The following is a 25,177-nucleotide window of genomic DNA, read 5'->3' as shown; positions in this document are numbered from 1 at the left end:
AGAAAAAGTCCACAGATAGGGAAGAGGCAGAAGATGAATTATTGAAGAACTTCCAGAAAGGAGAGCGTGAACCGAGCGTGAAGTGCCTTGAGCGATAAAAGTTCTGTATGTATACGTCTGAAGAAACGCACTTTGGTCCACTTCTTCTCACCTCGCCTCTGTAATTGCCCAACCGGGCATTTCTTCTCCTAATCTGTCTGTCTTTGTGTCCCGTCTGTTCCTCCAGTGGTCTGAGAGGCAGCAGCGTGTCTTTTGATCTAATACTAGTATAATACTAGTGTGTGTGTGTGTGTGTCCTCTGGGCTGTAGTGGGAGCCCTGCGGCTGTGCTCCGTGGTGGAGCTCTGCCCCTCACAGATCCCTGCCTGCTGCAGAGAGTGCTGGCTGGCTACTGTCACGGCTGCACGCTTGCACCTAACCTCCCTCTTTTACTCTCCCCCTCCCATCTGGCATGTGTGTTTTCTCACCGTCATCTTCACTTATAAGACTCTGTCTGTTTAACACACACACACACACACACACACACACGCGCGCACACACGCACACGCACACTCAAATGTGTGATTTGTGCATATGAAATTACATGTGTTGCAAATGACTCACTATGACGAGGCAATGGTTTCAGGCCTGTAAACATTCCCTGTGTCAAATAAATCACTGTGTGGCATTAATTACAGATGGAACCATTTAACCTGCAGAAACTAGGGGTTGGGGCTGCTGTGTCAGGATAATGTTGATAATAATGACAACAATTAATAAATAAGCCTGGACAATTCGAATGCATATACAATACAATGCAATACATTTATCATGCATTAATAAAACATTTTTAAAGAGCTGCAAACGCCATCAGGTGGAATTTATTGCGTAGTACAATGGAATTTGGAACTCACTTGGTAAAAGGTCATCACACGTCACGCTTAAATTCATATTCACATTCATGTGCACAGCCACACTGGAACAGATTATGTAAACTTGCAGTGTGTGGGGCGACTGAGCTTTTAGACCGTATTTTGTCTCTCAGTCCACTGAGCTGTGTAAATGCTTCGGTGAGTTCATGATGCTCTGCTTTCTCCTGATCTTTTCTCTCTCCATGGAGCTCTGTCTAGAAAAGTCACACAGATATCCCCCCCACAACCCAGCCACTCACCCATCCATTGTAGCGACTTCATCGTATTTTGAATGGCCTCTGTTCTCTGTGTAAATGCGCCACACATAAAATGTGTACCAAAAGGAAGGCATTCGTGACTTCAGGTATAGTTGTTCACACAATTCTGTTTATATCCCAGGAGAGGAGAACTCGACTAGGGACGAGTAAAGATAGCAGCACAGACGTATTGTAAACCTATCAAAAAAGAGGATGAAAATGTCATGCAGGCTTTTCCTTCCAGTTTACAAATTGGGATCAAATGATATGGGACAAGAGTCCAAAAGCCCTTAGAGGCTGGGCTGCTCCTTTCACTCAACTGGACATTTTGGCCAAAGGGTGGTGCTAGTGGAAAGGCTATGGGATCACCAAAATCAGCACTGTTCAAAGGGTTCATCCCGCAATAGATTATAATAAGATGATGCATGTTGACGTTTTGGCCTGAGCGTGGTGCTAGAGAAAATCTCATGGGGTCACTCAAATGTAGAAATAGAATCCAAAAGGGAAGCACGCACATCTCAATACATTCTACGGGTGCTGAATGGAAATACGTACAGTTTAGAAGGAAGGAAGTCCTCACACCGATCTTAAGCTCCCATATGGTCTTTATTGACAAAACGGAACAATGTTTCGACCCTTGTGGGTCTTCGTCAGGTATCATACCTGACTTCCGTCACTCAAATGTAGCCCCGGCGGAAACCCAGGCGTTTTGGTTACTAAAATGGTCAGGAATACACTCATGGCAAACGTTTCATGGCAGTGCACGCTTTAAATTCTGAGATATCTTGTGTGCAACTGGAGATTTGGCCTAAAAGTGGCACTAGAGGAAAGGCCATGGGATCATCAAAATCACTAGGGGTCATCCTCCAAGGACCCTGAGGGTGCACAGCAGATTTCATGGCAATCCACTCAGTAATTTTCCAAAGTGGTGGACGATCAATGGTATGATGAACCGGCATTAATATCCATCCTTAGAGACCTGCCGTTGAAAATCAGAAAAAGATCAACTTTGTACATTTACATTAGCTTGTGTGTTTAAAATCTAGATAAAGGGTTGAGGCTAATTCAGGACTAACAAATGCATTTCCTGTATTATATGCTAAATGGTGAAACTGCATTTATAAAACACCTTCATCCAAGGAAACCATGCAAGGCAGTTCAAGCTGCTCTCTTTTGTGTAATGATGCCTGATGGATTAACAATCAGCAATTTTGCCATTGCCTTACACGAAAAGACAGTACTTTTAGAGATTTTAAGCATGTGTAGAGAAACCAGCAGTATAGTAGAGGAAACTGTACAAAACGTTCATCACTGTAAGCCATAGCCATATTTCTTATGAAGAATATACTTTTATGAATATTGTTTCAGTCCTTTTGTACCACTTTCATTCAGGTTTTATGCTATAGCTTCTTACAGTCATTTTGGCAACTGCTACGTCTACTGCCTCTTCTACGAACATAAGTGTTGAATGTGCCACTATTGTAACATTTGTAAAAGATGTGAGAAAATAGTAATACTACTGATGTGCTCTGCTTTGTCCTTTCATGCTGATACGAACATTCATAGAATATTCATAGAATATTGCAATTACTAGACCATCTACCACCTCTCTTTTTGCATTACTCGCAATCTGCAAGGAGCCTACTTTCTGTAATGTTTCTACATGCATGTTAAGGTTATGTTGTTGGTTGACTGGGGTCATACAGTATAGGACATATTTGGTTAACTGGAATCATACCTGGAATCATTAGCCATAAACACATGTGCGCGCAGTGCACGTGTGTTTCTCTCTAGACTTGCTCTACTTTTTCTTTATCTTATTTACACACACACACACACACACACACACACACACACACACACACACACACACACACACACACACACACACACACACACACACACACACACACACACACACACACACACACATTTATATTCTGTGCAGGGAGTGTAATTATGTGTGAACAAATTTTGTCCCAGAAAGGTCAGAAACAAGGGAGCTAAAATAAATAAAGAATTGTGTCAAAAGAAAGCAACTGTTTGAAATCTTTTTCCCCCATCATATCATTTCCTCCCAGAACCCATTCTGCCTTGTTCCTTTATCTCTTGAGGCTCTGAATATCTGCTGTAGTCCTACATTCTGAACCCAGGAGGAGGTGATGAAGCTAGGATGAAATAACATTTGTTATAACATTTGCAGTGTTGGCAAAATATTACTTTAACACTAATATACTACTTATTACTTAAAAAAAAGGAATAAAGTTACACTACTTATTACTACCTGAGAAAAGTAACTAGTTACTTTACTTATAACTTTTTTCTCTCGCCTCCAGTAATTGCATATTTTGTCCCCAAAAGTCTTACTTTGCATTTTCAACATTAGCAGTCCCCTCTCCCCTATTCTGTTTATTTGTGTTTCTTGATATTTGAAGTAGATTCTTTTGACGTGGAATATAGCTTCTTCCCTATGCACAACTTGCAGTGGACAATAATGTTCATCTCGTCTCGATCGCGGACATACTTAAAATAATGCGAATACTTCCAAGTATTGAATGTTATAACGCTTTGTTGTGCCGGTGTCTCTGTCTGATCCACCTCCTCCATGCTTAGTTTGTTTACGTCTCTTCTCTCTAACAGTGCAGTCTAACGAGTTACACACACTAGTTTAGGTTGTTGTTCTGCATTCTGGACGGTTTAAGGCCCGCCCTTCTGCATCCGATACTTCTGCATCCGATACTTCACGCATCGTTTCCGTATCCGCACTAGAGTCTAGATCTAGAGCGGATCAGCAGTCTGCAAAGCAACTTGACCCCTATCCAGGCTACCATTATAAATAAACACTCAAACCCACAGTTCCACCAAGGCTCGTGAAAATAGTAATAATATTACTTTTGGAAAAAAGTAAATGTAATATTATTACTCAAAATGTGAAAGTAACTAGTTAAGTTACATATTACTGGAAAAAAGTAATAATATTACTGAAAGTAGTATATTACTTAAGTTACTTGCCAACACTGAACATTTGTGACTACAACCAAATAATAGTACAATCCCTACCCCATTCAGTTTAGCGAACTATTGTATACTGCCACCTGCTGGTGAAACATTACTATGACTAAAAAATAACTTCACAGATGTCAGAGGCAGCTACAATATTACAGTACAATACAGTACAGCAAAACCAAAATATTCCAGGTCGTTTGGTTAGTCATTCATTGAACACTAGTGAGTGTACTGTGTATCAAAAGTCCTAATCTGAGTCACTGAGGTTTCTGTTGATTTTATGAAAATGCTTGTCAATTTTCCCCCACCCACCCCTTTCCCCCCTCACTGTATATGTTTCTTTTAAATTTTTACCTCCTCTATGATGATTTCCTGTTTTGACTATGTAGTTGTGTATATTTGTACGTCTCTAAATGTTTTGATGAATTGAAAATGGTGGGCCCTATTGTAAACAAGTGTAATGCTCACAGTTAACAGTTTTTGTATTGAGTTGTACTTGAAATGAACTGTAATTCTGCAAATTGTTAATCAATCAATCAATCAATGAGACCACATTTATATAGAGTAAAAGAAAAAAATGTAAACACCAAACTTAGGCTTAAACGGTGCATTCAGGACTTCACTCCTCTGAAGGCTCTGTGAGCTCTACAAATTTGGCTCCTATTACTATAGTCCTGTGTTCAAAATACAAAATTATGAATGTGAAATGATGGAGATTAACTAAATGACTGATAACTGATAACTTCTAGAGCAGGGGTGTCCAAAGTGTGGCCCGCGGGCCAAATGCGGCCCTGGGATAAATGTAATACGGCCCGCAGCCGGGCTGTATGACATTTTCTTCACCCGTGTGTCAATTATCAAATGTGATCCTGGGCTCTACACACCCTCCGCCAACCTGGGGAGACCAACGGACTTCAACTCATGCTTCCTTCATGCCTGAGTGTCCAAGTTGCTCCTTTACATCTGACAGGGGTGTGGAAGGAAGTAAGGAACACGTTATTCCAACCAGTTCCTTTCCCCTCCATCAGGCGCCCCGGCTGGCCAGGGGGAGGCATTCAAGCTTTTTAACCTGGGCATTTCCCAGAATATAATTAATGTGTAATGTAATGTGACATATGGCTGAAAAAAGGCTGAGAGACACTTTTTGTTCACAGCACACACTCGACAAAAGACCATTGATATGAAATATTGATGATGATATGATTCATCATATCAATAGAATTGTTTAAATGCAATGCACATGTATGTGACTTTGTTATAGACTAGTCCGACGCTACATTGTGACTTTGTTATAGACTAGTACGTCACTACATTATGTCAGGAGATATAGTAAGGTTGGCCCTTGGGTGTTTTAATATTTTCTAATATGGCCCCCTTTGAAAAAAGTTTGGACACCCCTGTTCTAGAGCCATAAGGGCCCATTTGGTGATCATGTGTACACTCCAGAGTTACAGACCCGTAAAGATCCATTTAGAACCCCCTTGGACCCCACTTTAAGAACCACTGCTCTAAGGATCCATTTAGAACCCCCTTGGACCCCACTTTAAGAACCACTGCTCTAAGGATCCATTTAGAACCCCCTTGGACCCCACTTTAAGAACCACTGCTCTAAGGATCCATTTAGAACCCCCTTGGACCCCACTTTGAGAACCACTGCTCTAAGGATCCATTTAGAACCCCCTTGGACCCCACCTTGAGAACCACTGCTCTAAGGATCCATTTAGAACCCCCTTGGACCCCACTTTAAGAACCACTGCTCTAAGGATCCATTTAGAACCCCCTTGGACCCCACTTTAAGAACCACTGCTTTAAGGATCCATTTAGAACCCCCTTGGACCCCACTTTAAGAACCACTGCTCTAAGGATCCATTTAGAACCCCCTTGGACCCCACTTTAAGAACCACTGCTCTAAGGATCCATTTAGAACCCCCTTGGACCCCACTTTAAGAACCACTGCTCTAAGGATCCATTTAGAACCCCCTTGGACCCCACTTTAAGAACCACTGCTCTAAGGATCCATTTAGAACCCCCTTGGACCCCACTTTAAGAACCACTGCTCTAAGGATCCATTTAGAACCCCCTTGGACCCCACTTTAAGAACCACTGCTCTAAGGATCCATTTAGAACCCCCTTGGACCCCACTTTAAGAACACTGCTCTAAGGATCCATTTAGAACCCCCTTGGACCCCACTTTAAGAACCACTGCTCTAAGGATCCATTTAGAACCCCCTTGGACCCCACTTTAAGAACCACTGCTCTAAGGATCCATTTAGAACCCCCTTGGACCCCACTTTAAGAACCACTGCTCTAAGGATCCATTTAGAACCCCCTTGGACCCCACCTTGAGAACCACTTCTCTAAGGATCCATTTAGAACCCCCTTGGACCCCACTTTAAGAACCACTGCTCTAAGGATCCATTTAGAACCCCCTTGGACCCCACTTTAAGAACCACTGCTCTAAGGATCCATTTAGAACCCCCATGGACCCCACTTTAAGAACCACTGCTCTAAGGATCCAATTAGAACCCCCTTGGACCCCACTTTAAGAACCACTGCTCTAAGGATCCATTTAGAACCCCATTGGACCCCACTTTAAGAACCACTGCCCATCTGCTGCTGTCCCACTCATCTCAGATGCTTGCTCGGTGCTTCTGTAGACATATTCCAACCACACTGTTCAATTTCATTACCAGATGTTGACTTCGACCTTGATCTCATCATCATGAACCAGTGAAGTGAACATGTTAATTTCATGTCCCTAAGGAAAGAATGTTTTAGTTTGACCAGATATGGCCTTCTTTGGCCCTTGGTCGTGGAATGATCTACAGTCCAGACTAAAATTGTCTTTGAAAGTTCCCTTGAGAAGTTTCAAAAGGATCATCTTTGATGTACAGTCCAACACCTGCACATGTTTGGATATGTACTAGGCTACTAGCCTATGTTCATGCCTATATATTTATTATATCGGTTCAGATCGTGTAGATTGTGTATATGGTGTATTTTGCCCTGCTACTAAAAAGTAGGACAGGTAACTTGTTGTATTTATTCATAGGTACTTTAAGGTGTATTATGGATGTTGTATTTGCTGGTCCAAAATGTAACATTGACGATGTGGTATTGAAGTGTAATTTTATTTCTGTCTCTTGGCCAGTTCCCACTTGTAAAAGAGACGCAGTCTCAATGTGTTTTTACTGGTTAAATAAAGGTTAAATAAAAATAAAAGATATATCTTTAGATGAAAGTGTCAACATTTTGTTGTTGCTCCCTGAGAATAAATCTCCAGGGTAATACCATTTTACTTCAATCACACAATCACTTCTATCTAAAGAGACTTTGAGTAATATCCCGTAGTTTAATCTATAGTCAGGTAAACTAATGCTGTGCACTGTGTGCAGTGTGGGGCTACGCTAGCCTGGCTTTGGCCAGACCAGGGGGGCAGAAAGTTCATATAATGGCCTGTTGTGGCGCTGTCATTGGGCCCAAAAAAACCTATATCCCCATAGAGGTCCATGTATTTGGGCCCAACTTCACCTAGACTGTATTACCTTAATAAACATGGTCATGAATACTTTCTGCTTCCAGTCACTAGTTTAAAGTCTCATTTCTCCTGTCATAATATTCTTTTTTGGAAAATTATGGTCCCATTTATTAAAAAAATGACCATAAAGTCGCTTATGTTCTGAGGGGCGTGGCTACCGTTACAGTCTATGAATGGGAGCCACCCCCCGTTCGAGTCAAAATAAAAACCAACTAAGAAGAAGAGGGGAAGTCCCGCCTCGTTGTCTGGGCCAGCCAATGGCCAGCTGGGCCAAAACGGATCTAGAAAGATGGCGATTAGGACTGACTGGCTTCATTTTACGTCCATATCAGACCCGGCGAACGCTTTGTCCATATTTTTTTACAGTCTATGGGCCAGACCCATAACGTGGATTCACTCACGCCTCCTCCTCCCCGGGGAGGAAGCGTGAGTGAATCCACGTTATCAGTATGGCCAAAGCCAGGCTACAATTTCATTACAATATTATTTCTATAGGAAAGTATTTCCTGACTGCCTGCACAAACAAGGTTGCAACTCCATGGAAGCAAATGCTCCCAACCTTTGTACTAGCCATTGTAACCATAGCCTATAGAGTTGGTTGTAACTGTGAAGTGAATTGATATTGAGCAACTGCATGGCCTTCTCACCTGCAATGTTTAAGGACAGTTTTTGTTGGATTGAATTATTAGGTCTAGGTGAAATAGTTTGTTTTCAGACAAGCATTGATATTTTAGTGTTTTTCTTAGCCAGGGAATGCTATAGAAACATACCTACTGTATTGTGATTTGACCAACTTATGGTATTGTAAGCATGTGTAGCATGGAATGCCAAATTGAAAAAAGAAACATGAAAAAACTAACTATAAGCAAGGCCAAGGAGTATAAATTAGAATGAAGCTTTACTTTGGATGATGTTTTATTTTGTGAAATAATATATTTGGAATCTGTGTAGTTCCCCTGCTCCGGCAGATATCACATGGGGACATATAGGGATCTGACATACGAAGCTGGCATTGAGAATACAATTTGTATTATATATCTTTTTATTATTTAGATATGAGATTATATACTGCATATTACTGTAACAAATAGTTCCTGTTTTACCTTTTGACCTAGTGTCAAAGGTTATTGTTTCTCAAAGTGGGGTCCGGGGAGGGGCACAGACGTTTTAAGCTATTTAAAAAAAATTAACAAGTACCACATGTCATGAGCTTGCCTTTCATAAAGACATCTTTCTACACATTTTACACATTGCAAAGGCACTCCTCAAACAGATTTAACATTGTCGATGCAGAAAACTATATCAGAGGCTGGCTGCCAGCGCGGGCATGGGTTCAACGTTTCACACCAGTTCTGCTGTGAAACGGGTCGGAGGCACACGACGTAAAAATGAATGCCGATGCCTGTGGCCCTGCATCTGTTGCCAAGTGAGTACAGGCCAGTCATTTAGAAAGTGTATAGGGCAAGTTGTGGTTGGCCAATATCTTGAAGGCCTCTGTGAGCATGTGGGTGAATCATTTATTTTGTCAGAATTCAATGTGTAGCTCCTCCACACCTTACACTGTACCTGTACATCGAAGGACGAACATGGAGGATTATTTTAATAAAGATAGTGGTAGATCAGGTCTGTGGATGTTTGGGGGTCTTTGGCATGATTGAGTTGTGTAACACCTGTCTCAGAGAACCCCTTGTCACTTGAAACAAGCAAACAAACAAACAAAAAAAAGCTTTTAGGATGGCTTTAAATATGTACATGGCTCTCAGTACTTACCACGTTTCCCCCGAATCCCCCATACAAGCAACAAATCATTTACTCTTGAGTTTTTCCGTAACTTTCCATTGACTCTTCATAAACCACTCTCCACTCGTATCCAGTATAGCATGGGAAAACATTGTCCAGACCAATCCCTGTTGTCCCATTCCCTCCCAGGAGAATGCTTCTGTTCCCTCTCCAAACACATTAGCTGCTGTAGCATCCTCTGATTTCCTCATCAGTTCATCTCATGGGGCATATACAGTACTGCCTTTAAATGGAACCCTCGGGCCTATGTTTCCACATGGGAAGTTGGCATAGAATTTAAGTTAGTTAAACTAAGTCAGTTACTAGAAAGGTGTAATTCTGGGAAATTGCAAGTGTTGTTTCAATTTCCCTCAAGCAGCTCGCCAAGTACAGTATGACGATGTAGGCCTATTGACCCACATGACGTCACATGATGCCACATGACGTCACAAAATGGTTATACAGAATGCTTATAAAGTCGGGAATAAGTATAGTCTGGTTGCCTACTGTAACCATACTAATAATTGCAAACTGGGCAGCTCGCATGTACGCACGCACGCACGCACACACACAGTCGGGAATAAGTATAGTCTGGTCGCCTACTGTAACCACACTAATAATTGCAAACTGGGCAGCTCGCACGCACGCATGCACGGTTGCACGCACACACGCACGCACACACACACACAGTACCGGTACATAAAGTAATTGGGAATGTTTGGTATGAGTATAGTAACCTTTCTTCCCACGTGACACCACACCTCTAGGTTAGATGTGTATCATGTTCCTGGATGGCTTCTGACTGCTCCTGTTACTACTGCATCCCCAGCAGCTGTATGGGGCAGTCACTTATAATACATAATGTCAAGTAAGGTCAGTAGTCACTCATTCACTTACAATGGCTGGGTTGAAAGGGGTTGAGATGAGAACCAGCTTGCAAACCTTTAACTGTCTGTGTCCTTTTCCCGGTTAGAAAATGATCAGCTTAGACACTGAGCTACCTATTCACACTCTTCTCCAGCACATGGCTTATTAGCTTCTGCCAATAGACAGTGCTGTAACGTAATTTGCAACGTAATTTGCTGCACATCTCTGATGTAACCTGGATTCTGGCTATTGCAGTTCATTAACTCGTCTTTTACCCTACATTGTAAAATCTGGAGTGTCCCTCCTGGCTCCCAAACTACTGGAATAAACCCAGACTCCACGTCATCACCACCTAGTACTCCTCTCTCCTTCCCCTCCTCATTCTGATTGCTTTGATTTTGCACTACTTATTTACTAATCTGAGTTCCCAGAAGTTTTACTTGCTTATTGTACTTAGAAATTTGCACTTGTAAATTACTCTTGGTTAGAGGTGTATGCTAAATTTAAGTTACTCTGGGTTAGAGCGTATGCTAAATGCCTGAATAGTAAATGGAATCTTCAGATTGTACTGTGCAGTATTACAATATACCTTTCTTTTGGTCTCACAATTTCTATATTGCCTCAGCACGTTAGCTTCAGTACATTGGATGGTTTTTAATACATTTCTTATCTGATTTCTCTTATACATTTGGTTACTGACTGTGCCAACCTGTCCATCCATTGTATGAGCTTAATTTATGCCAATGAAAAAGGTTTCCTTCTAGTAGTGTCTGGTGTGCAGCATTTTATGTTGATGATGTAATCTATGTACGTACTGTAGGTACTGAGAGCACTGTGGAGCATGTACTTTGTACTGTATGGAATTTTATTGGATAGTGCCAGTATGATACAGTACAGGACATATTCCACAAGGATATGAGGTATAAGTGATAAGTGGTATAAGTGAGGAAAAAGTAGCCAGCTAGGCCGGAAGTCAGTTGCCTCTGGCACAGAGCCACTATTCCGTCCTATACGGACCATTATTATCTCCACCAGGCCGAAGGCATGGGGAGAGATAGGGCTGGTCCATAGCCTTACTGCTTCTATTATTCTGCCCTGCATTAAGGCTCTGCTACTTTCACTTTTAAATCTCACATGGAACTCAGACCAGCCTCTCCTCTTTAGTGGAAATCTCAAGACCTACTCACCAATACAAAGACGGGTTGTGTCATTAGAAAGCCTACTTTCCTTAGTGGACGCACTCTGAGCCCCCCACCACACGTATAAACGGTACTTTTTGGCCAGAAAGGGATTTTTTTTCACTGGAGAAAAAATATTCTCTATGAGGCAATTCTCCGGGCAATATCGGTAGAGGGCGCATTGGAGTAACTGAAAGTATTTTTTTCCCCGGTGGAAACGAAATCCCTTTTTGGCCAAAATGTATTTACGCTAAAGAGGAGAGGCTGGTCTGAGTTCCATGTGTGATTTAAAAGCGAAAGTAGCAGAGCCTTACTGCAGGGCAGAATCATAGAAGCAGTAAGGCTATGGACCAGAGCTAGTGGAGAGAGTATGTTTTGCACTCCGTCCGTCCGTGTGTGTGTGTGTGTGTGTGTCCGTCCGTCCGTCCGTCCGTCCGTCTGTGGACAGCTAATCTCCGGCACCGTTGGCTTGATCGCAGCCATACTCTGCACACACACTCCCTGAATGCCACAGCTGAACCTCTGCCCCAAGGTTTTCACATTGGCCTCTTATAGCGCCACCAGGAGGCCGCTTTGTGCAAAACAGTTTTTTGAACAGTACACCTACAGATTTGGTCCAAACATCACGCAAATTGGTACACAGTCTCTCTAGAGCCAATCAACGAAACGTGTCTTTCTGATTTTTCAGACTCCATCCTGATTGGCTAATATTGGCTTCCAAAGTTCGCAGGAGTGCTCCGTTTCAAACAATGCCGCAAATCATGAACACATCGTGTGATTTCCATGAAATTATGCACGCACATTCCCACTAGGCCGAGGAAGAAATGCCACTGGAACATTTTCTACTCAGCCTCATGGTGGTGCTATAACTGGCCGATTAGTGTTTTTACCTCTAAAACTTTGTATGCACACTCCCTAGAGGCCAAGGAAAAACCTTTGCCTGGAATTTTTCAAATTTGCTCTTTATAGCGCCACCAGGAGGCCGACATGTAAAACACATTTTCTATTATTGCTCCTTCAGATCTTATCCAAATTTAACGCAAATCGGTACACATGCTCTCCATAGTCATGTGACCAAGACGGGTTTGTTTTATTTCTCAAATTCCTTCCTGATTGGCTACGATTGTCTTCTAAAGTTTTCAGGAGTAGCCCAGAAGGGCACAGGTGTATGTTTTATGAATTTGCCAACCTGATAGTAAACATGTAGTCAATTATTGTAGGAGATTTAAGCTTCTTGTGAGTTTTAGGCCACATAGTCTAAAAACACACCAGAATGTTCATATTAATAATTATAATGATTAGATTTTATTATATTTCATTTATTTATTGACACCTTCACTGTAATACGTACGTATGAACTTTAAGACATATGCCACAATGATGGTTAATGTATTGCTTTACTAGAAAAATAGAAGAAGCTGGCCTTTTCGCCTTAGGACCGGAGACGTGGCTGCATGACACCGAGTTGGCCATCTGATGATATACGAAAGAATAAGAAAGCCGATATACAAATTCACATGTTGCTCACAACGCTTTAAATAATTATTTTGTAAAATAAACCCATGACAAAAATATATAATTTTAATATAATAATATATATGTGAATCACTTGACTCAAATCATGTGACTCTACTGAATCAACTCAACTTCTATAGTAACTTTTCATTTTCATCTTCAATATCAAACTAGTCCGTGCTGAGCTCAAAAGGTGCCAGAAAATAAGCACAGAACAATTAGACCTGCCAAATCTCATGAATGTGTGACCAAGTAGTACAGCGGCTAACAGCCATATTGTGAGAGAACCTTTCACTTGGTGATACAAGCGTGAAATTTTTCCTAAAATTTGTAAGAAATGTAGACATAGGCTAACAATTAGATGTGGCGGCCATCTTGAAATAGCACCGCCATATTGGATTCTTGGATGGCTCGGTTAAAAAAGTTAAAGAGTTGACCCAAAGGAAGGTTCATGACAAATGTCACGCTTGTATCACCAAGCGAACAACCGTTCCAATGATCTGCTATATTGCACGAATTTTGTGTGCGTGTGTACATCTGTAATCCACATAACTCGAGAACCGTTCGCCCCACCGACTTCAAATTCGACACACAGGGAGTGCAGTGCCCGGTCTCGAGTCGGCCGCACCCATGGTTGTCCAGAATCGCCACAAAAGGCCTTTTTTATTTGGCGGCCATCTTGAAAAATGACCGCCATATTGGATTTTTCGTTGGCTCGGTTAAAAAAGTTCAAGAGGTGACCCAGAGGCATGTTCATGCCAAATTTCACGCTTGTATCACCAACTGAAAGATCGTTCCTATTATCTGCTGTACTATGATGTGACACTTTAACATTACACAAATGCAAGTGTGTAAGCACCGAGTGAACATTTCAAGTAGACAAATAAACAAGTTCTAACACTATACTAACAACACTAACAATCAATATGTTGATCAGCATGAGATATTAAAAGCTCGCAACAACCCAAACATAAAATTGCGTGCGTGTCTTTTGGTTTGACATTTATTTTCTGCTGTAATGAATTCGCCTGCTAGAAGAACCAGCGCTTTGCATGACAAATGGATCGGATGTAACACATTACAACAAGCATTATTGTGATGGTCGGAACCATCATCACAAAACCTTATAATATAAGGTAATATACATGTATGAGCACATGTTAATACCTTGTTGAAACGTTACGTATGTGTAAAGATCTTTATAGATCATTACCACCATTTATTTTATAAATTCTGCCCATAATTCTCTATGTATTTCAGATGCTTCCAATCTTGTTTTCTAGAAAAGTAAAACAATAAATGAATGGTTTGTTTAGTTATTTTGTCTGGAAGTGAAAAAAGCACTGAGTCTGACTAGTTTCAATAGGTAAAAGGTGGTCTGTCAGTTCCCGATGTTACAGTATGTGCTAACAATGGATTGGATTAAAAATGTGAATCCCCTCAGATTAATTCTTAAGGGGTCTCTTAACTTCAGAACAAAAGAAGGCTAAAATGTATATTATTGACAATTAACACTACAATATTAAACCATGGCAGAATATAAGAAACATACTGTATGTATATGAAACGAAAATACTGCCTTCATTTGATGAAGAAGTTATTTAAATAGACAAAAAAAGACGCATTTGTTATCAATCTTCTGTTATCTATTGGCAAGAGAGGCATTCTGGGGCTTGGATATATAGAGACATGTTCTAAATGTGTGTGTTCATACCCAAATATTGGAATGATGACTTAACCATAGACATCGATGAAGGAAATTACATTACAGTTTTTAATAGGAGAAAGGAAATTTAATTTTAGACTACTACACCGTCTAGATTATTACTTAGTTTAGTCTGAACTGTGTACTGTAACTCTATGAAGTGTTGTGCTTAAGCTGGTCGCTTTTTTCACTGTTGTTGGACTAATGAGGATCACATGTAAATCCGACGGAGCATTAGTCCGACATGCGGACGCATGTCGGACTAGCGCCTGCTCCCGTGCTTGCGGTTATGGTTAGGTTAGGGTTTGTGGTGGGTTGTCATTTGTCGGACCATTGACTAGTCTAACTAACGTACTGCACCCGGACTAATAAATATGGAGAGCTATATTGAATAAACACAGTGGTTGGACCTAATTCTTGACATTGAACTGAACAAGGATGCACAACTTAAAAACAACAACAATGACACGGTGAAATGTAATGGATCTACTGTCAGTGCCAGTAGATCCAATACATTTTACCTGGGTGCATCAGTGGTGACGTCGCCATTACTTTCCAATGCTTGAAGAGTGAGGCCGTTCCCCTCAGAGAGGCTATGTTTTTTAACAGTGTTGACATGCTCCTTAGGCGGTCTACTATGCATTTGGCCATTTCCAAGCGTCACCCTTTTGTGCAGCGCCATAGGGGTGAGGGGAAACTGCATGTTTCTGCACCGCGCGACCCTGCAGCGCAGCAGCTCCCCATACGCCCTGCGGAAGTCCCTGTTGAGTGCGGGATACAGGATGGGGTTCAGGGCCGAGTTGAAGTAGCCGAGCCACAGAACCACAGAGTGAAGTGTCGTGGGAGGGGTTTTCTCGGCCTTGAGGCCCATGCAGGTGAAGAAGGTGAAGTATGGAAGCCAGCAGATGACGAATGCCCCGAGCACGGCCGCCAGAGTGACTGTAGCTTTGTGTTCCCTCACTGTGGCCGTCGCAGAGGGTGTACGAGCAAATGATGGCGTGGCGGCACGGATGCGACGAACCTAAGGGAGTGATGAAACAAAATGTTAAACCATTAAGGCAGACCGTTAGAGAGCTGGAAACTGTCAGTAATCACATGCAAGGCATCTTTTACTTTACCCAGCCTGGACCTCTTCCAACATGGGCATGTCCTCCAAAAAATTACACCCTTGGAGAATTTCATAATGTAACGCAAGCCTCAAGAGGTAAACATTTTACTCGACATATTTTAAGCCTCGAAAGCACTGACTTACCTGCTCTCGTGCTACTCTGAATATGCAGAGATACATCCCACACATAACCATCAGAGGCAGGTAGAATGAGCTGAAGGCGTACAGCAGCACGTAGTTGTTATTCCACTCAAACAGGCAATAGCGTCCCTCCATGCCCTCGTCCCACATGCCCCAGTCCTGATGCTGCGTGTTGTAGTCGGCCGTGTTCCACCCCATGTGGATCGGCACAAAGGACACGGCCACGGCCACGGTCCAGATGGACACCATGGCCAGGGCCACCCCGACGGGCCTGACCCTGCGGGCGTAGCCGAGCGGGTCCGAGATGGCCAGATATCGGTCCACGCTGATGGCCAGCAGGGTCAGGATGGAGGCCGTGCAGAGCATCACGTCCAGGGAGACGTAGAGGTTGCACAGCGCCCCTCCCAGGGGCCAGTCGTTACTGCGCAGCTCCACGCTGGCCGAGAGGGGCATCACCAGCAGGCCCAGCAGGAAGTCCGTCACCGCCAGCGACACGACGAAGCAGTTGGCGATGCGGTGCAGCCGGCGGCTGAGTCCCACCGCCAGGCACACCAGCACGTTCCCCCCGACGGTCACGATGATGAAGAACACCAGGACCAGCCAACGCACCGCTGTGGACATCATGGTGTCCCCCGACTCCCTCCCCGGCATGGCAAAGAGTCATCAAATCAGCCACTGCTTCTTCATCGGTGCTACTTGGTTGCTGGTGTTATCTCGGCGTCGACAGGAAGGCACGTCGGTGGAATCCTCTGGTGTTTTGGCCCAGTATTCACTTATCAGTGTCCATCGGTGCCGACGCTTTCCAAGGCACCTGTGTGACGCTGGTAGGGTTCATAAAATCATTGACTGGAGGGTGTTTGTCAGCCATGTCCGTTGTCATAGTGCCACATCTGTTGTCTTCTGACGCAAGCACTATCCTAGTGAATAAAAGGAACACATGATTTACTTAACCCATTCTGACCTGAGATCAGATTCATACGAGGTTTCCGCCGGACACACACTGGTCTGATGAACCCATTCTGACCTGAGATCAGATTCTAAAAATGTCAGTCGCTCTTCGATTTTTCTAAAATAGCAGACCTACAAGCTCGTATCGCGCCACTCGGTGGCGCGATATGAGCTTGTAGATCTGCTATTTTTAAATAGCTAAAGCATAACATGATGCTGACACCAAAATGGGTGCCCGTTCAGAATGGGTTAAATTGATTACTTTTAGGATTAATATTGTATGGCTTGAATCATTCTAAAACAAGCCAAATGTGAAAACCATGCATGTTTACGTAGTTATATGGTTGAGGCCTTTGATACTGATAAAACCTGTATCAAAAAGATGTCTCGTCATTGTTTCAAACTTGTGTCTGTGGCCACACTATAATAATAATAATAATTGGCACTGAATTTTATTTATTTTATTTCAAATGAGCAGTTAACATGATTAAGAGCGTAGGCTACACTACTCCCTAAGTTGCATGCTGCGCGCACGCACCCACGCACGCACGCACGCAGCTACACAAATACACTGCATCTGTTTTTTCTCTTTCTTTTTCATCTTTTGTTTTCTCCTCCTACTTCTATTATTTTATATTCCACATCCCTCTTTTATTTGACCACACATGCTACTGAAATACAAAACACCTACACACCTGACAATAGACGCTTATAATATAAAATAATAATTATATAGATCCCGAACTTCCAAGCAGATCAACTACAGCACACTCCACATTGCAGACACTAACACAACCTTTTCATCACACTAGCAATGTGGACACCTTGTGTATTGTTGACTACACCATCGGTTTATCAGTCTGTTTGCCATAGCTATCCCATTTACAAGTTAACAATTCACCTTATTCAGTCAAGATCACAGCATAGAAGTACATGCCAGAAAGTAGGTTTTGCCACTCAGTACTACTGAGTCAGTAGGCGTTCCCACATAACTTCCGGATATGATGACGATGTCACACACATACCCTCACTAGTCTATAGTGACCAATCTTCATAACCAAAAAATAAAGGCTTTGTAATTTGTTAAATATAAGAAATGCGCGTGGCTCAAGGAGGATCTTGAATGATTACACCATTTCCAGGGTTCTTGCAAACTGGCCTGGGAAGTAGGCCTACAGAATTATGAATTGGTTTCCAGACCTGGTAAAGTATGGACATGTGTCCTCTCAAGTATGTGAGAGGTTATAACCTCTTAGTAATCCAGTCCATCTATGAATAGATTATTATTTCTGTATTGAACCAAATATAAGCCTCCCTGAGTTGACCCCTCCTCCCCGTCAGAGCCTGGTTTTGAAGACCAAATCTAGCCCTTTCTTCAAATAAAGAAAATATTTCATACATTTTACTTAAATAACAATAATGTAGTACTATTGAATCATACTTTTATATTCACGTGTTATTAAAATAACAGGAAATGTAAATTACCACTGTAGCCTGTTGGTATTTGCATTATCATTTAACAATCTCTTAATTATAATAATTCATTATAAAGTTGTATGTGCAAGATTGAATTGCAAACCAACTGACATTGCTGCACTGACTCTTGCCATTATGAGACAATGTGGCACAGTGTCACAGTGTCAAAGATTTAGCACACTGAATATTGTAATAAATGTGTAGCACATGATGCACATCCTAATGTTGCACTCAAAGCACAGGTACAGAAGCAGAAGATATGAATCCCCCAGAATTGCCCTTCCAGTGTCCGACCCTGTTTACAGTACACTGTGTCATTGTCAAAGAACAAGACGAGATCTAATAATGCTGTGGCTCCCATGTGCAGCTCTGACATTATATTGATATTGATATCATTATTGATGTCAGTCATGCCTGCAAAAAAAAAGAAAAGAAAAACACAAGACAGACAGATACGCACCCACATACAAAGATGGCTTACAATTTAGGTATTTACAGCTAGTTTAAAACTAGCCATAAAACAATTGCCAGGAGAACAAACAGAATTCAGCTCCAGCTTGCTGGCGACCCATTATATTTACCCATTGTATGAATACATTATTATTATTATTTTTAATAATAATAATCACTAATTAATCATAATAAACAACTTTATTTATAGAGCACTTACAAGGAACAGAACAAAAAACTTTTTTGTGTGCAAAAAGTGCAGTGTGAAATAAATAACATTTCAATAACTAAGTTATTTAAATGCTCTTCGGCCAACACAAGCAATAACACGATACCCCCTATAGAGCGTCGCAGTCCCGCCCCCTTTATTGACGACGCCAGGCCCAGGAAATGATTCCCAATGCATTTTTCCCATAGACATTTCAAAAAGTATTTATTTAAAGACGGTTATGCCGCGGACAAGGCCAACTTGAGTCGTGACAACTCATGACAACAAACACAATATTTTGGACCAAACAAATAATTACAAAGAAGAAAAACAACTAAAAAATTCTTGATCCTCTATTATTGAGGAAATGCATCTTTTTGCAGATGCGTAGAAATGTCTTACTCTAACTATTGCCTTAAACTCCATAAATAAGCTATAGATAAAGAACAAATGATTGTGTGCATTGTAACAGTGGTCAAAATGTCAGCCTTTTTGTGGGGCGCTAGACACTCATATATACAGGTTTAATGTTTGTGTTTAGTTCAATGTTCGTTTTTAAAAACGCCATTGACAATGAAGAGAAAAATTACGTCATCTTGTCCCTAACACAAACATAAAATGCCATTAACAATAAAGAGAAGTTTATTTTGACACCGTTTGTTTTACATCATCTAATCATAGCAACATGAGTTAGACTTTAATATATTAGAGCTTACACGTAAAACATACCTGTATGTATTAAGTTTGAGTCGTTGTATTGTCAGGAAAAAAAATGATACCATAATGTGCCCTTATTAGCTATTGATGATATCTTGGGTGAGTAAAGGGTACTGTGATTGGTGCAATGTGATCGAGTCGGTTGGGTTTGTATGTCAGGGTAAAAATACTGGTCTCTTATTGGCTATTGGGATTTTTTCTTTTTGAGAAGGTATTGGGACATACTGACCAAAGCACACAAAACTGGGCTTTTAGAGTAACCAGAGATTTCCTGCCTTAACCACATTAATCTCAGTATCCTGGTTTCTTGTGAGTGCCGTATGTTAACATACTGATTGTCTGTGACGGGGCTTGCAGTTCAAACATTGGTTGTTGACAGTACAGTGACAGTGGTCAGAATTTTACCAGGCTTAAGTTAATAGGGGATACCAATCCTATTTATTGCAGCAGAATAATGGATAAATATGCACCCGAGTTATCACACGTGTGGATTATAATACTGGTTTCAATTAACATCACCTACAATATGTGATATTAATTCACACTGTGTAGTTTGAGCCCCCCAGGATGTAATGAACACCACAAAAGGAAAAGACTTGGAGATACCTCTCTTCCTCCTTTAAGGAGGAACGCTTTATGCAAAATTATCCAAAATACTACATTTTGGTTTAAGCCTATTTCTCAACATGATCATAGACCGCTAGACTTAATCATTAGACATGTAGACTGGATTTATTCAGAATTTATTCAATTATTTATTGGATTTTAAACAAGCAAATATTGGCCTAAAAACTAATTGCCCATGTCTCATCTAAAATAATATAGCAGCCTTTGATGTGGAGATATCTGCAAAAGATAAGCATAATACTTAATACTTAATAATGTTTGCTATCTCTCGCTGTGAATGTCAATAACTAGACCCATAAATATAGACTATATATTACTGCACAAGACACGACCACTGGTTATCCCTCTTATACTGCTCAGAATTGAGAATTGATATTTTACTATATCTGTGCAGTATGCTGTTACTTAAACAATTGCAATTGAATAAAAATGGACAGTTGCTCATAACTGTCAGGCGTTGATTCTATTCCTACCCATTAGCATGGATCTTCTTTCAAATAATGAGGCTAGAAGCATTAAAGTGGGACATTTTACTTTGGCAATAGAACAATAAAAGCATGAAATGGTTATACAGATAAGGAAAACAAACAGAACTTGTACTGATATGTATTTACTTAAAACATAAGTAAATACAATTAAGATAGATAGATATGTATGTACTGTAAACGTTCCCATACATATTTATATAGCTATTTCAAGGACTTTTCAAGGTTTTCTGTCTTGATTTAACTTGATTTAATAATACTAACTAGCAGGTTATTGTAAAGAATCAATATAGCATACACTACATGTACACGCGACCCAATCAGCTGGCTAAGACATTTATGAATAAATGTCCCTTTTTTTTTTTTTTTGTGCCCTAAAATACATTTTAAATGTTACATTAATAGTGAACTGCCTTTTTTGTTACAGTTTTGGTATTTTACTCCAAAAAGGACAAGGTTTTTTTAAACCTAACTTTATTATATTGGAAGGCAATTGAAGCACAAGACGCAGTACTCTTGTAGGCCTACTATTGCATGCTTGTATTAGTTACAAAGTACATATGACCATGTGCAATTCAACAGTGCCTATCATTTAAGACAAAATTCACAATCTGTGTTCAACGATTTTAAAACGATGTGTCCTCCTCGTCTCTCTCACCTGCACCTCACCTGCACTCTTCCCTTTGGAGACACGAAACTAATGCTTTTAATCATTTCAATAGATTCCCCAGAGCCGTAAACACCGTCCTGTTTCCATAGTGACGTTCATTACAAAGTGAGTTTTGGTCATGCTGTGTCCTTGGTCAACCTGTTGCTCACTTTTAATCCCACGGGGGGCTTGTGGAAACGGACAATCAGATTAAAAGAGCATTCAATAGAACCCCCCAAAATAAAACCCAGCCGCCGCGGTGCTTTTCTCTACTCTTTCTTTTCCCCTGCATGCCACTCACGTGTCTGTGTGCTGGGAACAAAGGGAACGGGAGAAATCTAATCCTAGTTTCCATGTGGAGGACGTGAGGTCATTTTACAGTACATTTTACATAATTAATTTGCTCATTAGATGCGTTTAGATTCAATCCTTGCCAAAAAATAACTCAAACTGTTTTAAGCACATAGACCAAGCATACTGTATGCCGGAGAATACAAACGGCCTATAGTTACAGGGTCTGGGTCACGGTCAAACATGCAGTATGGTAGTTATTGTTCAAGTGTGTTTCTTTGTAACACCTCCATTTTAACAATTGGATGGTTTATGGGGTAATTAGTTATTTTCCCTTTTATATTTCTTTCTCATTTGGGGAGAATTCAATCTACATCTGTAATTCATTGTTTCTTTTTCTTTTGTTTTTATTGTAATGTATTTCAGTGTTTCTAAAAATGGACCTTATTAGCCTTATTGACATTCCTTGCTTTCACCAAGGGGAATGACTAGCCACAAAGAGCAGTATCTCACGGCAAAAAAACATTATAGCACAATGTGTACTCAATTAACAATGAACTGTGTGTATTGTGACATTTGAGGACACTATATTATTGGTGATTGATCATGATAATAAACTTTGTAATTAGGCTTGACATAGGCATATCACTTTCATGTGATTTGCATATCATTCTGTTGGTCCATAACGTTTCTGACAATATATGTTTGTATGACGCAACATTGACAAGGTAGACACTCATGCCACCTTATATCATTAGTAATGTGAACAATGTTGCTGAACATCAAGTGTGAGAGAAAGGACCACCGCAGCATGGTCTCGATTACATGCAAGGAAGGTATGAGACGGTTTGCAAACACACGCCCTAAACACCTCAAGGAGATTATGTGCTCCAGAAGGGCAGCCTACGTGAAATTATTTGATAAAGGGACATCCACCATAAGCAATACGGCGAAACAGTACTAAGTAATATCCACTAATTAAAACAAACTGTTTTATATGCCTCCATAATATATATTTCTTGTACCTACAATATTGCTGTTGATTCAGTACAGTACCATTATCTTATAAGATAGCTATAGGTTATATTGATATTCTCATCTCCAAACCATCTGGAAACACCCTGCCATGTTTACCCTGTTCTAATTATGTCAACACATCTGTGAGGTTAGCACCCAACTGACGTGAGGAGATCAAAAACCGCTGATTCAAGATTAATACCGCATATCAACCTGAAATAATATAAAACTGCATAAAGAGCACATAAGTGAATAACTGAATCCAGTTCCTTTGAATAAAAGGCTATACATAATGAAGGATTATTTTGTATACATGAAGACATTCTTTTTTACTGGCTTGATTAAATACTGTACCTTCAAGTGAAACTTCAATGAATAAACACTAAAACTAAAACAACAACAAAATAAAATAGACAAGGAGAAGAAAGTAAAGAACGTGTCAAGACAATCTGACATTAATAAGTCTTAATAAGATAAAGAAGTTACGTTTAAAACGACCATGCAAAACTATAATATATCTTCACCGAGCAGCACAGTATCACTGAATCATACCACAACCACCCATGCACCTACATGGCATGCAGCTATAACTCGCAGTCAATGTTTAACCAGAGACAACGAAACATAAATGAATGAATGACTAACATTTGAGAACAAAGAGCACAGTGTTAGATTTTTATCAAAACTTTCTCATGCATATTTGTCTAATTAATCGGTACACATTTGCCCAATGCTAGACTCGGTCTCACCTTCCATGGCATGTCCTCAAGGTCTGTCAGGTCTGCTGGCTAAACGTAATCTGGAACCAACACAATGATCTCCTCTTCTTCCCTGCCTCTGCTCTTGTGTATACTCATGTTCAATCCTCCCTCGCTTTGACTGCCCCCGGCCCCCTCTAGTTTGTTCAACACTCCCCTTCATATACTGATGTTATCACAAATCTTCCCACGTCTTCAAAACATGAGGCTCATTTTGCCTCCCTTCACTTTAATTTTAGGGCAATTCATGAGGATTTCCATACTTTCAGAGGATCAACATGTATTTGGTCTGTTTGTGAGTATATGTTCAGTTAAGTTATTGGGAGTAATGAACAGTTTTTGTTCTGCAATGCAGACACACATGCACATCCGATAAGACACAAATAATAGCATTGACTATAAAAAGATGGACTAAAAATGTAGATGACTCATGAGAATAGCATCAATGTCACAATGCAACAGTAAATTGATCGATGCAAAGTGGAGATCCTGTGTCACTAGGCAAAATAAGTATTTTATTTTGGCCATTGGTCTTGGAATAATATTCAGACTCCAGCTAAATTGGCATCCTTCATTTCATTAAGGAGTTTTAAAAGGATTATCGTGGAAGCTCTTACCAGTTGCTGTCCATGCTTTGATGTGTATCCCATTGTATTTGTTTTAGTGGCTTTTATTGCTTTAATCTTTTTTAACTTTATTTTATCGTAGCCTATGTGAGTAATTTTGGAAGTTGGTGTTTATGTATGTTCTGTAATTATTTACCTCAATTGGCCAGTTCATTCTTGCAAAATAGACTTATAGATATCAATGTTTTTACTGGTTAAATAAATATATATATATTTCAGCAATGAAGCCTCGGAATGGTTTCAAAATGATTTGTCTAACGGCATCAATCTATGAAGTCCGGGAGCACTCATTTTGGGTTCCGGACACTCGGCCAGTCTCAGCGGGTGTCCCACAAGGCTCAGTCTTAGGCCCTGTCCTTTTTACCCTTAAGAATTTTATCTCTACACTTTATGACTGTCTTGCCAATATTCATGCTGACTGACGACACAGTCATATACTGCATGCGTCGCACTCGCAGACTCAGCACAGCTTGCCACCAGGAAGCTGCAGCTTGCTTTTAATGCTCTCCAGGCTGCCATGGTTGAGCTTAGGCTGGTTTTAAATGCAAGTAAAACTAAATTCATGTTGATCACTATAGGGCTAGACCATACAACCATAACAATATATCCATAACCTTCCAAGTGGCTCTACAATAGAGAGGGTCTCTGAATACAACTGATGAGAAGCTGTCTTTTAAATTTCACACTGATAACCTTAAAAAACAATGTTTCTCTTTAAAATATATCATGCATCCAGTAGAAAAACAATCATTGAAGCCACTTTTCTCTCAGTTTTAGATTATGGAGACATTATTTATAGAATTGCTGCTCCATCAATTTTAAAGCACCTTGCCACTGTGTACCATTCTGCCCTAAGTTGCGTCACTGGTGACAGTTATGGTACCCATCATTGTACACTTGATGGCAATGCAGGCTTATCCTCTGTCTGAGAGGCGTGATAAG

At 40.7% G+C, this 25,177-nt stretch overlaps 1 protein-coding gene across 1 annotated transcript; it reads right to left on the bottom strand.

Moving 5' to 3' along the window:
* Window positions 1–14,567: 14,567 nt before the first annotated feature.
* On the bottom strand, window positions 14,568–23,681 carry hrh2b (histamine receptor H2b). The gene is made up of 3 exons (XM_083773739.1): window positions 23,601–23,681; window positions 15,987–16,900; window positions 14,568–15,755 (listed from the first exon to the last, which is right to left on the bottom strand). Exons 2-3 carry the CDS (start codon window positions 16,632–16,634, stop codon window positions 15,252–15,254), a joined length of 1,152 nt encoding a protein of 383 aa, XP_083629865.1. The 5' UTR covers window positions 16,635–16,900; window positions 23,601–23,681; the 3' UTR covers window positions 14,568–15,251.
* Between the last annotated feature and the right edge of the window lie 1,496 nt (window positions 23,682–25,177).

The sequence above is a fragment of the Protomyctophum parallelum genome (assembly GCF_964188405.1).
Source record: "Protomyctophum parallelum genome assembly, chromosome: 1".
Taxonomy (NCBI): domain Eukaryota; kingdom Metazoa; phylum Chordata; class Actinopteri; order Myctophiformes; family Myctophidae; genus Protomyctophum; species Protomyctophum parallelum.
The sequence above is the reverse complement of the archived record's forward strand: the minus strand, read 5'-3'. Positions and strand labels throughout refer to the sequence as shown.